At 47.8% G+C, this 12,364-nt stretch overlaps 1 protein-coding gene and 1 pseudogene across 2 annotated transcripts in view; both read right to left on the bottom strand.

The window, feature by feature from the left end:
- The window catches only part of DHRSX (dehydrogenase/reductase X-linked), a 210,240-nt gene that overhangs the window by 65,153 nt on the left and 132,723 nt on the right, over positions 1 to 12,364 (bottom strand). For both annotated transcript variants that reach the window (XM_037735027.1, XM_017518853.2), the window contains exon 4: positions 3,874 to 3,975. In XM_037735027.1, coding sequence (XP_037590955.1) covers positions 3,874 to 3,975 — 102 coding nt within the window. The remainder of the gene's footprint in view (positions 1 to 3,873; positions 3,976 to 12,364) is intronic.
- The window catches only part of LOC108296367, a 12,521-nt pseudogene continuing 10,495 nt past the window's right edge, over positions 10,339 to 12,364 (bottom strand).

Raw genomic sequence — 12,364 nt, 5'->3', positions numbered from 1 at the left:
CTCAGCCTCCTAAGTAGCTGGGATTACAGGCACCCACCACCACGCCCGGCTACTTTTCATATTTTTAGTAGAGACGGAGTTTTGCCATGTTGACCAAGCTGGTCCCGAACTCCTGACGTCGTGATCCGCCCATCTTGGCCTCCCAAAGTGCTGGGATTGCAGATGTGATCCACTGCGCTCGGTGAGTGAAAGATAATTTTGTGAAGAGTGATGGTGGAGGTGGGAGGGGGGTGGGTGGTTCCAGAATGATTCAAGGGCATGACATTGATTACGCATTTTGTGTCTTTTATTATTACATTGCACTACATAATAAAATAATTCTGCAACTGACCGTCACGTAGAGTCACTGGGAGCCCTGAGCTTGTTTTCCTGACTAGACAGTCCCATATGGGGGTGACGGGAGACAGTGACAGAGCATCCGGCAATGGATTCTCATAAGGAGCACACAGCCTGGATCACTTGCATGCACAGTTCACAGTAGCATTTGTGCTCCTGTGAGAATCAAATGCTGCTGCTGATCTGACGTGAGGTGGAGTTCAGGTGCTGATGAGAGCAGTGGGGAGCGGCTGTCAGTACAGAGGCAGCTTTGCTTTCTTACCTGTCACTCACCTCCTGCTGTGCGGGTGGGGTCCTAACATGTACGATGACCTAGAGGTCAGAGAGCCCTGCTTGGGGGAAATCTGCAGACCCCTGCTAGCTTCTTACACACTAAAAGTACCACTGCTGGAGTCCTTCCAAGGCTGCCTGTAAGTGGAAACTATTCACAGATGTTGACACCAGCAATATCGCAAACATAGAATCCAGCAATCTCATTTGCACCCAACAAAGATGAATTCTGATGCATAGAACAAGTCATGCAACAAATGAAAAAAAAAATCATTTACTTTTTCTCTAAACCAAGGTTCACCTGGCCCAAGCCTCCAGCACATGAGCTGGTGATGAATCCATTTCTAGCATCGACTATGTAGAATCCAGCTTTCTCAGCTGCACACAATGAGGATGAATTCTGATGCATAAAGCAAGCATGCGACAAGTGAGAAACTTCTTTACTTCTTCTTTAAATCAAGGTTCACCTGGCCCAAGCCTCCAGGAGACGGGCTGGTGATGCATCCCTTCCCAGCGTTGACTGTGCATCTTGCCCACTTTTGGCTCGATGAACTCCTACTCCTGTGGCTTTCCATCCACCCTGGGTATCTCGGGAGGCCCCCGTCCAAGCCCATGGGCCTCAGTGAGCTCCGTGGTTCTGCTGCCTTTCCAAGAGAATCAAGAGGATTTGTCAATGACACACCCCTCTCTGTTTTTCCATCTTCTTGTGGAGAGCGTGCCATGGGTATTCAACAAAGCCTCCAGGAGTGGAGTCTCCAGCTCTTTTCTGGAAGCTTCTGAGTGAACCCAGAGAGGTTAAAAAAAAAAAATCTGGGCTGGGCGCGGTGGCTCATGCCTGTAATCCCAGCCCTTTGGGAGGCCAGACAGGTGGATTAAAAGGTCAGGAGATGGAGACCATCCTGGCCAACACGGTAAAACCCTGGCTGTACTAAAATAGAAAAAATTTGCTGGGCATGGTGGTGGCCATCTGTAGTCGCAGCTACTCAGGGGGCTGAGGCAAGGGAGTCGCTTGAACCTGGGAGGCGGAGGTTGCAGTGAGCCGAGATTGCGCTACTGCACTCCTTCCTGGAGACAGAGCAAGACTCCATCTCAAAAAAAATCAAGATCCTCTGCAACTGAGCTCCTCTCAGCAATGACCCCAGGGACATGACAAATGTGGATGTCCTTAGCCAGCCACATAAACCTCCAGGGGGCCCAGGGAAGCCGCAGCCAGGCCAACCTCCTGAAAGGTAGGAAAAAAACATACAAGGAAGAAAGCACCACATGTGATTTCAAGCCACCCTCTTGTAACAAATGGATGCCCATTATCATCTCCTGGACAGCACAGGCGGGGAAATTCCAGGGAGCGCTGTGACTGGGATGCAGTCTTCTTCGTATTTCTGTGACTATGTTCTCACACTGCAAGAGGTGTGTTTTCTAAGGCAGGACATTTCACGGAATAATTATTGAGCTTGCTTCCTTTGAGACTACGACTTCCAGGAGATCAAGAATCTGGTTTATTATTGTATTTTTCCTGCAACTAAAGTAGGTGAGGTGCAGAGCAGGTGGCTATGGCAGGTTAAGTAATGCACACCCAAGATGTCTGTGGGGAGCCAGCTGCACACCCCACCCATGGGTACCCTGAGGTGAGTGTGGACAAAGGAATGACAAAAAGACAGATTCAGATTGAAAGTGGGGTCAGGGGACATCACTCATAATGGCGGTGGTGAAGGCCCCGAGTTTAGGTCACTCTGCTCCTGGGAACATGCTAGCAATAGAGAGGCCGTCTTCCCCAGAGGCCTCCTGCGGCCTTCCACAGTTTATTGTTCCTGATTTCTTTCATACATTCCTTATAACCAGTTTATGCAGGCACACCGTAAACCCTTCCTCCACTGCTGCCTCCCCAACAATGTCCAGGTGCACATGATTCATGTGGGAAGAGACTAATGGCCCCAAAGATGTCCACATCCTAATCCCCACGTGGGAGACAGAATAATGGCCCCAAAGATGCCCACGTCTGAATCCCCATGTGGGAGACAGAATAATGACCCCAAAGATGTCCACGTCCTAATCCCCATGTAGGAGACAGAATAATGACCCCAAAGATGTCCACGTCCTAATCCCCATGTGGGAGACAGAATAATGACCCCAAAGATGTCCACGTCCTAATCCCCATGTGGGAGACAGAATAATGGCCCCAAAGATGTCCACGTCCTAATCCCATGTGGGAGACACAATTGTAGACCCAAAGTTGTTCATATGCTATTCCCCATGTGCTCCAATCCCATTAATGTTATAGAAAAAGACAAAACACATCAAGACAAAAAGAGAAAAACATTAAATGGAAGGTGTCATATCTTAGCAGCTGGACACAGACAAGCATTACAACTTTCGTAGAAAGAATAATGCTCTCTCCCTCCTTACACGTGTGTCCATATCCTAATGACAATAGTGCCTTAGATAGCAAAAGGGGTTTGCAGAATTGAGTAAGAATCTTTAATGGTCTATGTGGGTAACTGAGTAATTACATGGATAATCACAAGGCCATTTTGGTGACTTTTTTTCTCTGCCATGTAAAGTATCAATAATTTGATAAATATTTCATGTATTTGAAAGGAATGTGCTTTGTCTATGAGCTCACTGCTTGACTTACGTCTGTTCTATCCACCGTATTAATTTCATGATTCATTTCCTCTCTAAATTTCCATTTTATCACCTGCTCTGAACATGATGAGTTACATTCTACTAGCACACATGTGTTCTTGGTGCATTTCTGAGGGCTTTGGTTCTATGTATTTATACTTAGTTTGGAGATGTCAGTAACTGTACGTGTTCAGTGTGGAGGGGTCCGTGTAACTTTTATAAAAAAAAAAAAATGACTCTAGCGGGGATCAGAGTGATGTGTAAAATCAGAAGATAAACAGTATTGACCTCCTAGAGCCCAAATAGTGACTCTTGGGGGAGTGTGGGCATAATCCTGTAAGACAACATTTGGGAAAACACCAGCCCTTAGCATGTGCATAATACACTTTAGTCAAAGTGCCAGTCAACGTGTCAATCGCATATAACACGTTATCACATTTACCATTATTTGAAAGTCACATGCTAATATGGGTGACACTCCTCCAGAGCTATGGGTGAAGTGAAGCAGTGACTACAAATAGCAGGTGTGTGCAGTCACCGCCACAGCGATCCTGTTCTGCTCAAACGCGTCTCTCGCATGGAAGTTAGAGTTCCCGCTTGCATCCAAATTAGCCTCTGGGATGCAGCAATTTCACCAGGACTCACCGTTGTTAACCAGCACATGGAGAGGAATCTTCTTCATCTTGAACTTCTGGACAAACTGCCAGATGGACGCCATCGAAGCCAGGTCACAGTACAAAAATTCCACTGGAAGAAGACACACACACACACAAAAAGAATATGTGGTTATCTTCGAACCTATTGCAGAGATTAACAAAATTTCTAAACAGGTCAACTTCAATCTGACCTAGGAAGTGACACTTTTTCTTCTTTTCTTGTTGAGACAGACTCTTGCTCGGTCTCCCAGGCTGCAGTGCAGTGGCATAATCTCTGCCTCCCGGGTTCCAGCGATTCTCCTGCCTCAGCCTCCTGGGTAGGCAGGATTACAGGCACATGCTACCATGCACAGCTGATTTTTTTTTTTTTTTTCAGTAGAGATGAGGTTTCATCGTGTGGGCCAGAATGATCTCAAACGCTGGTCCTCAGGTGATCCACCCTACTCAGCCTCCCAAAATGCTGGGATTACAGGCATAAGCCACAGCATCTGGACAGGAAGTAACAGTTAACTGGACATGTCAGTCGGGTACAATGAGGACATCATACTCTAGGGACACCACCAATGAGTCACATTCTTACATAATCCCCTTCCGTTAACTGCATGTGGGGCATGTCATTCTCCTCCTTACCTTGACGTGAGCTGACATTTTGTGAGAGCGTGTTGGGGACAGAACCTGGGCACGGCCTGTCTAAGAGCTGAGAACAGCCCCTGTCCAAAAGCCAGAGTGATACTCAGAACCCCAGATCTACAGCTCCGAGGAATTGGATTCTGCCTATAACCGTGTGAACTTTGAAGAAGATCCTGAGGTCCCGAGAGGACCCCAGGCCGAGTGACACTTTGGTTGTAGCCTACTGAGACCCAGAAGAGAGAAGTCAGTTACTCTTCGGATGCACAGAAGCTGTGGGAGAGTAAGTATGAGCCCTTCCCAGGCCTCTGAGTCTGTTATTTTGTTACACAGAATATGTAACAGAAGCACAGAAGGACTCAGAAGCGAGGACTCCCTTCTTCTGCAGTAGAATATAAAAGAGGGCATTTTATATTTTGTTACATTTACGTTTCTAGAGACAGGGTCTCGCTATGTTACCCTGGCTGCTGTCGAATGCCTGAGCTCAGGTGAGCCTCCCACATCAGCCTCCCAAAGGGATGGATTGCAGGCGTGAGCTGCTGTGTCCGGCCAGAGATAACTCTTTTAGAGAGTGAAAGACGCAGGGACACCTTTGTGACATCACACAGGCAGAGAGGTAGGTTTATGTGTATTGTATCCGGCATGTCCATTCTACCCTTTAGCTCCTCTCTCAATTCCCATTTAGTCTGCATCTCTGAAAGCAATGTGTTCAATTGTGTTAAGGACGTTTAGTGGCCAGGCATGGTGGTTCAGGCCTATAATCCCAGCACTTTGGGAGGCCAAGGTGGTTGGATCACGAGGTCAGGAGTTCAAGACTAGCCTGGCCAACATGGTGAAACCCTGTGTCTACTAAAATTACAAAAATTAGCTGGGCGCAGTGGCGGGTGTCTGTAATCCACTACTCAGGAGGCTGAGGCAGGAGAATTGCTTAAACCTGGAAGGTGGAGGTTGCAGTGACCTGAGATCGTACCACTTCACTCCAGCCTGGGGGACAGATTGAGACTCTGTTGAACCATTCACAATAGCAAAGACTTGGAACCAACCCAAATGCCCATCAAGGACAGACTGGATAAATAAAATGTGGCACATGGACGTCATGGAATACTATGCAGCCGTAAAAAAGGATGAGTTCATGTCCTTTCCAGGGACATGGATGAAACTGGAAACCATCATTCTCAGCAAACTGACACAAGAACAGAAAACCAAACGCCTCATGTTCTCACACATAAGTGGGTGTTGAACAATGAGAACACATGGACACAGGGAGGGGAACATCACACACTGGGGTCTGAGGGGTGGGGTGCTAGGGGAGGGATAGCAGGGGGTGGGGAGATTGGAGAAGGAGAGCATTAGGAGAAATACCTAATGCAGATGACGGGGGGATGGATGCAGCAAACCACCATGGCACGTGTATACCTATGTAACAATCCTGCACGTTCTGCGCATGTATGTCAGAACTTAAAGTCTACTACGTGGGTTCAAGTGATTCTCCTGCCTCAGCCTCCTGAGTAGCTCGGATTACAGGTGTGCATCACCATACCTGGCCAATTTTTGTGTTTTTAGTAGAGACGGGGTTTCACCGTGTTGGCCAGGCTGGTCTCAAACTCCTGACCTCGTGATCTGCCTGCCTTGGCCTCCCAAGTGCTGGGATGACAGGCGTGAGCCCCTGCGCCTGGCCTCATCTAGCTCTTGGTAACACACTCAGATCAATCCCTGGGGTTCCAGGACCCTAGAACAGAGGTGGGCATGGGCCCGCGATCATAAGAGATGATGCTTTCTGCAGCACAGACCTCAGGCTGAGACACAGCATTTAGGTTTTGTTGTGTCTGGCTGATCTAGCGCACCTGAATTACCCTAACACCCACCAGTCAGCCCAAGGTGGCAGGCAAAGCCCAAAGTTTGGAACATATCCTTCCACCTCCTCTGGGAAGGAGTGTTTGATGATAATATAAGAGCATCTTTCTCATGGAGAATGAAGCCTGTCTGTGCCAGCTCACCAGCCATCAAGAGAAAGGAAATGGTACTTTCAATATTTTCCTTAGAGAAATACGGCTGCGGGGCTGGGGACTGCGGGTACACTGGCTTCCCCCTGTCATCCCAGCACTTGGGAGGCCGAGGCAGGTGGATCACTTGAGGTCAGGAACTTGACACCAGCCTGCCCAACATGGTGAAAGCCGGTGTCTGCTAAATATGCAAAAATTAGCCAGGCATGGTGGCAGCCACTTGAAATCCCAGCTACTTGGGGGGCTGAGGCAGGAGAATCGCTTGAACCTGGGAGGCAGAGGTTGCAGTGACCTGAGATCACGCCACTGCACGCCAGCCTGGGTGACACAGCCAGACTCTGTCTCAAAAATACAAGTAAAAAAGTAAAACACCGGATGGAATGATGGTCTGCATGCTCCTGAATTGGAGTCCCTTGCAGTGGAGTGTACAGATGGCTGCTGCCCTGCGAACCATTACTGCAAACTGTCTGTGATGAGCCATGCTCAGAAATTGCAAGTCAATGTTTAGAAACTTAAGAAAAAATAATGACAGTCACGTAGGCTGTGCTCCGTCCAATGGCTTAAAAAAGACACATTGGGAGCTTCTAGTTTGGATGTTTCTTAAATTTCTTAAAAGCATTTTTTTTTTTTTTTTTTTCTAATTCATTTTTATTGTATCTACGGCAGTTATCAACCTCCTGCAGATTTGGGGAGGCAGTTTTGCCACAGTTTGGAAGCGCTGCTTCTGAGCACACTGCCGTCTGGATAGGAATTCCCGATACTCCACTGTAATTTTCCCCAGAAATACTTGTGGGGATGTGAGAAACAGAAAAACCCTGAGCGACTGGGCATGGTGGCTCACGCCTATAATGCCAGCACTTAGGGAGGTCGAGGATGGTAGATCACGAAGTCAGGAGTTCAAGACCAGCCTGGCAAGATGGTGAAACCCCTTCTCTACTAAAAATACAAAAACTAGCTAGGTGTGGTGGTGGGTGCCTGTAATCCCAGCTACTCAGGAGACTGAGGAAGGAGAATCCAAGGCCATGTTATGGCGCTGTTCACAATAGCAAAGACTTGGAGCCAACCCAAATGCCCATCAATGATAGACTAGATAAAGAAAACGTGGCTCATAGACACCATGAATACTATGCAGCCATCAAAAAGGATGAGTTCATGTCCTTTGCAGGAACATGGATGAAGCTGGAAACCATCATTCTCAGCAAACTGACACAAGAACGGAAAACCAAACATCGCATGTTCTCACTCATAAGTGGAAGTTGAACAGTGAGAATGCAAGAATATCACACACCAGGGCATGTCAGGGGGTGGGGGGGTAGGGGAGGGATACCAGGGGGTGGGGGGATTGGGGAGGGAGAGAATTAGGAGAAATATCTAATGTAGATGATGGGTTGACGGGTGCAGCAAACCACCACAGCACGTGTATACCTATGTAACACACCTATACATTCTGCACATGTAGCCCAGAAGTTAAAGTAGAGTAAGAAAGGAAAACAAACAGAAACAAACAAGAAATAATAATAAAAAGAGTATGAGGCTTCAAGCCCATTTCACCAAGATGCCAGCGTGGTGTGCCCACAGGACATAGGAAATCATACTTGCTAAGAGCTTTGTGGCTGCATTCAGCTGGAACCCAACCCCTGTAGAAGCTGTGCCCCTTCCCCAGGGCACCGTGAGAGGGAGCCAGGGACTCTAACACAGGAGAATCTCAAGAAGACTTGGGAAATGTTTTTTCATTCCACCTGGAGGTCCTTCAAGGATACCTTCGTTTGGGGCTGGGCGCGGTGGCTCATGCCTGTAATCCCAGCAGTTTGGGAGGCCAAGGTGGGCCGATCACGAGGTCAGGAGTTCGAGACCATTCTGGCTAACACAGTGAAGCCCCATCTCTACTAAACATACAAAATTAGCCTGGCATGGTGGCACGAGCCTGTATTCCCAGCTACTCAGGAGGCTGAGGCAGGAGAACTGCTTGAACCCAGGAGGTGGAGGTTGCAGTGAGCTGAGATCACACCACTGCATTTCAGCCTGGGTGACAGAGCATCCGTCTCAAAAAAACAAATAACAAAAAAAGAGATATAGCATGGGGAGAAATGCCAGATATAGGTGATGGGGAGGAAGGCAGGAAATCACGCTGCCACGTGTGTACCTATGCAACAATCTTCCATGTTCTTCACATGTACCCCAAAACCCAAAATGCAATTTAAAAAAAGGATACTTTCATTCTATTTAGATAATTTAGAGAAATGGAAGTGACAGTGTTTGGGCGTGTCTGCCAAGTCGCTCATGGAACAAGATGTTGTATGCCAGCTATGCATGTGCCAAGAAAAGGGAAGAACCAAGCAGCAGAGCTTCAGCCGATGGCGGCACCCCAGTTACTGGCAATGACATAAAACCACAATGCTGGCCTCCTCCTGGAAGACCACATTCAGAGCATGTGAAAAAAGTGACATCTGTGTCTTGACAGTGAACATACAGAGCATTAAACAGGAGGAATTACAGTTGTTAAAACATTCACATTTATTGGCCAAAGAAGCAAAGAGAGGGCCCTAGTCACACAAGACAGTTATGGTTCAAGTGTAAAACATGGATGCAGGGACAAGGTCATCACCTGTGAGGACACGGTTTGCATCTGTGTGACCAACCCCATAACCCAGCGGGGCTAACTGGAAAATCATGAACCCAATGCTGCACCGACATGAAATTAAGATGCGATGTGGCATTTTCCAAAGCGTTTTCTTCAGGGTAACACAATATCCTATTTCAAGAACTCCTAGATAGGCAGGGAGAAATGAACAGAACCAACATTGTGGGGGAAGGAAGAAAGGAGGAAGGGAAGAAGGAAGGAAGGGAGGGAGGGAAAAGGGAGAGAGGGAGGGAGCAGAAACAAGGTCCCAGAAAAGACTGTGAATAATATATTTAATGAGGCTGGACATGCAAAATGACAAATAGGGAACCCTGTGCTGTATGAAAAGGGCTTAAAATGAGAGGTTTCTGTTTCTTAGTGCCCTAATAATACGTTACATTCGTAAGTAAAATGTGAAAATCTCAAGGAAATAATTTTCTGAGAGATATTAATTATCACAATTTAATCAAGGAAATTAGGTCTAATCAGACCAATGGTTATAAGAAAAATAGAAGAAAATAACGAACAAATGAGTTGAAGAAAGGGTAGATGGGGGCACAGAAAATTAGAAAATTTTCTAATTTCTAATTTCTAATTTTCTTAGAAAATTTTTTTAGGCTTTGAACGAACAGGTAGGTGCCCTGATACAGACTGGTTGGACAAAGAGTCTGAGGTGATTTGTTTTGTGAAATGTATGTTGTTCTGATAGAAATTCTGAAAAAAAAGGTAGCAGAAGAAATTTGCTAGGAAAACAGGAACAATTGATGAGTAACATTAATCTATACGGAAGAAAGAAATCATAAAATTGCAAACTTAAAGAAAATATTTGTAGGCGACTCGTGGTCACAAGCCCCCTCCGCACACAGGACTAGGGGCAAACACTCAGTAGGTGACTCGTGGTCACAAGTGCCCTCCCCACATAGGACTAGGGGCAAACACTCAGCAACTCAGAATTACTTGGGGACATAATAAGCCCAGCAGCTCTATCAATGGCAACCCACTCGGGTCCCTTTCCATCATCTGGAAGCTTTGACTTTCGCTTGGTCGACACTCCTCAGCCCTGCTCACTGTGCCGGTCCGTGAACTCTTGTTTGCAGCTGGGACACTCACCATGGGGGTTAGGCTCTCTGCTCGATTCTTCGATTCTTCGAGCAAGGGAAGCCAAGCACCTGAGCCCGGAGCCCAAGCTGAGGATCCGGTTACACTAGGAAGCCAGAACCTCCGTGATCCAGGCAGCCGGTGGACATTCTTCCCACACTTGCAGGCAGCAAGAGCCGTCCCGGTACACTTTCTGTCCTGGTACACAGGAAGCCAATTCTTGGGGCCAAGAGCTGATGCAGCCACCCCAGGCAAACTCCTGGGCAGGGAGGAAGCTCCTGACGGCCTCTGTGCTCTCTGCATTCCAGAGGGAAGGAAGAGGGGTGCAGGAATTGCCAGAATTAAGAAGTAGGGCAGATGGGTTTCACTCCCTGCCCCTCTTGTTTCTATTTATTTTTCAGTTTAAAAATGAAGGTGAAATGTCAGTATCTCCTCGTCATTACGCAGGTATGGAGCTCCTCTCTGGAGACCTGAAATCCTATTTTATTTGTATGAGGCAGATTTCCATCTTCCCCTAAGACCTACAGTAAAAGAGGATGGAGTGACATTATTCTGCGTGTGTGTGTGTGTGTGTGTGTGTGTGTTGTGTGTGTGTGTGTGAGAGAGAGAGCGAGGGAGAGAATCTGTGTGTGTCTGTGTGTATGCATGTGTGTTGTGTGTGCGTGTGTGTGTGTTGTGTGAGAGAGAGGGAGAATGTGTATGTCCGCGTGTGTGCGTGCATGAAAGAGAGAGACAGGGAGAGAGAGAAAAGAGGGAGAGAAAGAAAGAACAGAAGATAGGGAAACTGACAGAGAGAGGGAAAGAATGGGAGAGAAAGAGAAATACAGAGGGGAGAATGAGAGAGACACAGAGACGGAGATTGTGACACAGAAACAGCACAGAGATTGAAAGAGACAGAGAGTGCGCCAGAGAGACACACACGAAGAAAGAAAGAGAGAGAGGTGAAGATAGAGAAAGAGCGTAAGAGAGAGGCTGGGGGCAGTGGCTGGCACCTGTAATCCAAATACTTTGGGAAGCTGAGGCGGGTGGATCACTTGAGGTCAGGAGTTCGAGACCAGCCTGGCCAACATTATGAAACCCTATCTCTACTAAAACTACAAACATTAGCTGGGCGTGGTGGCAGGCGCCTTTAATCCCAGCTACTCAGGAGGCTGAGGTGGGAGAATCGCTGGAACCCAGGAGGTGGAGGTCGCAGTGAGCCAGGATTGCGCCACTGCACTCCAGCCTGGGCGAGAAGCGCAAGACTCTATCTCAACGAGAGAGAGGGAGAGGGGGAGAGAGAGAGAGAGAGAGAGAGAGAGAGGGACGGGGTGGGGGAGGCAGGCAGACACAGAGGGAGAGAAAGCAAACAGGAGACAGAGAAAGAGAAGAATAGAATGACAGAGAGAGACAGAGAGAGACAAGGGAGAGAGGCGCAGACAGACAGACCTACAGAGAGAGCGCGAGCTCCCAGCAAGCTGTGAGAACATTCGAGAGTGAGCGCCTTTGCACTCCGTTCCTCTGGCGGCCACCTCTGCCCGCTGAGCACTCTGGATACGTGACTAGGACACATCTCAAGTTAGCAGAAAGCTCGTGCGATACGCGGCTGCCCGCGGAAACCACCTTCAGGATACACCCTGCAGACACTGTTGTCAAAACCGTGCAACGTTCAGATGATTAAAATTGTTTCCTGACTCCCAGGTCTATTCTAGAAAGGAAAATTAAAATGAAAGTGCCGTTGACGTACCCCCAAGGCACCTGCCCCAAAGTGCTTGCACAGGTGAAGAGGAAAGAATGGCTTTAGAGGGCCTGAGACAAGCTCTTGGCAAGAAGTCAATCTTTGCGTTGCTGTGGAAACGACACTTGTGAAGAAAGCTTTAAAGAACAATTCTGTCTCCAGGGAAGGAAATGGTCCTCCGGGGAATGCATTTCCATTATCCACCCACAGCACTGGGCCACGGCGAACCTCAGCCTAGCTTGGACGAGCAGCAGACGTTTCGGTTTGTTTTTTCTTGTGGTTATGGTTTATTTATTTTGTTTGTTTTTGTTTTTGACATGCAGTCTCGCTCAGTCGCCCAGGCTGGAAGGCAGTGGCGCAATCTCGGCTCACGGCAACCTCCACGTCCCGGGTTCAAGTGATTCTCCTGCTTCAG

Source organism: Cebus imitator, unplaced genomic scaffold, assembly GCF_001604975.1.
Source record: "Cebus imitator isolate Cc_AM_T3 unplaced genomic scaffold, Cebus_imitator-1.0 Scaffold708, whole genome shotgun sequence".
NCBI classification, from domain to species: Eukaryota; Metazoa; Chordata; class Mammalia; order Primates; family Cebidae; genus Cebus; species Cebus imitator.
Note: the sequence above shows the minus strand (reverse complement) of the source record. Positions and strands in the feature narration are given on the sequence as shown.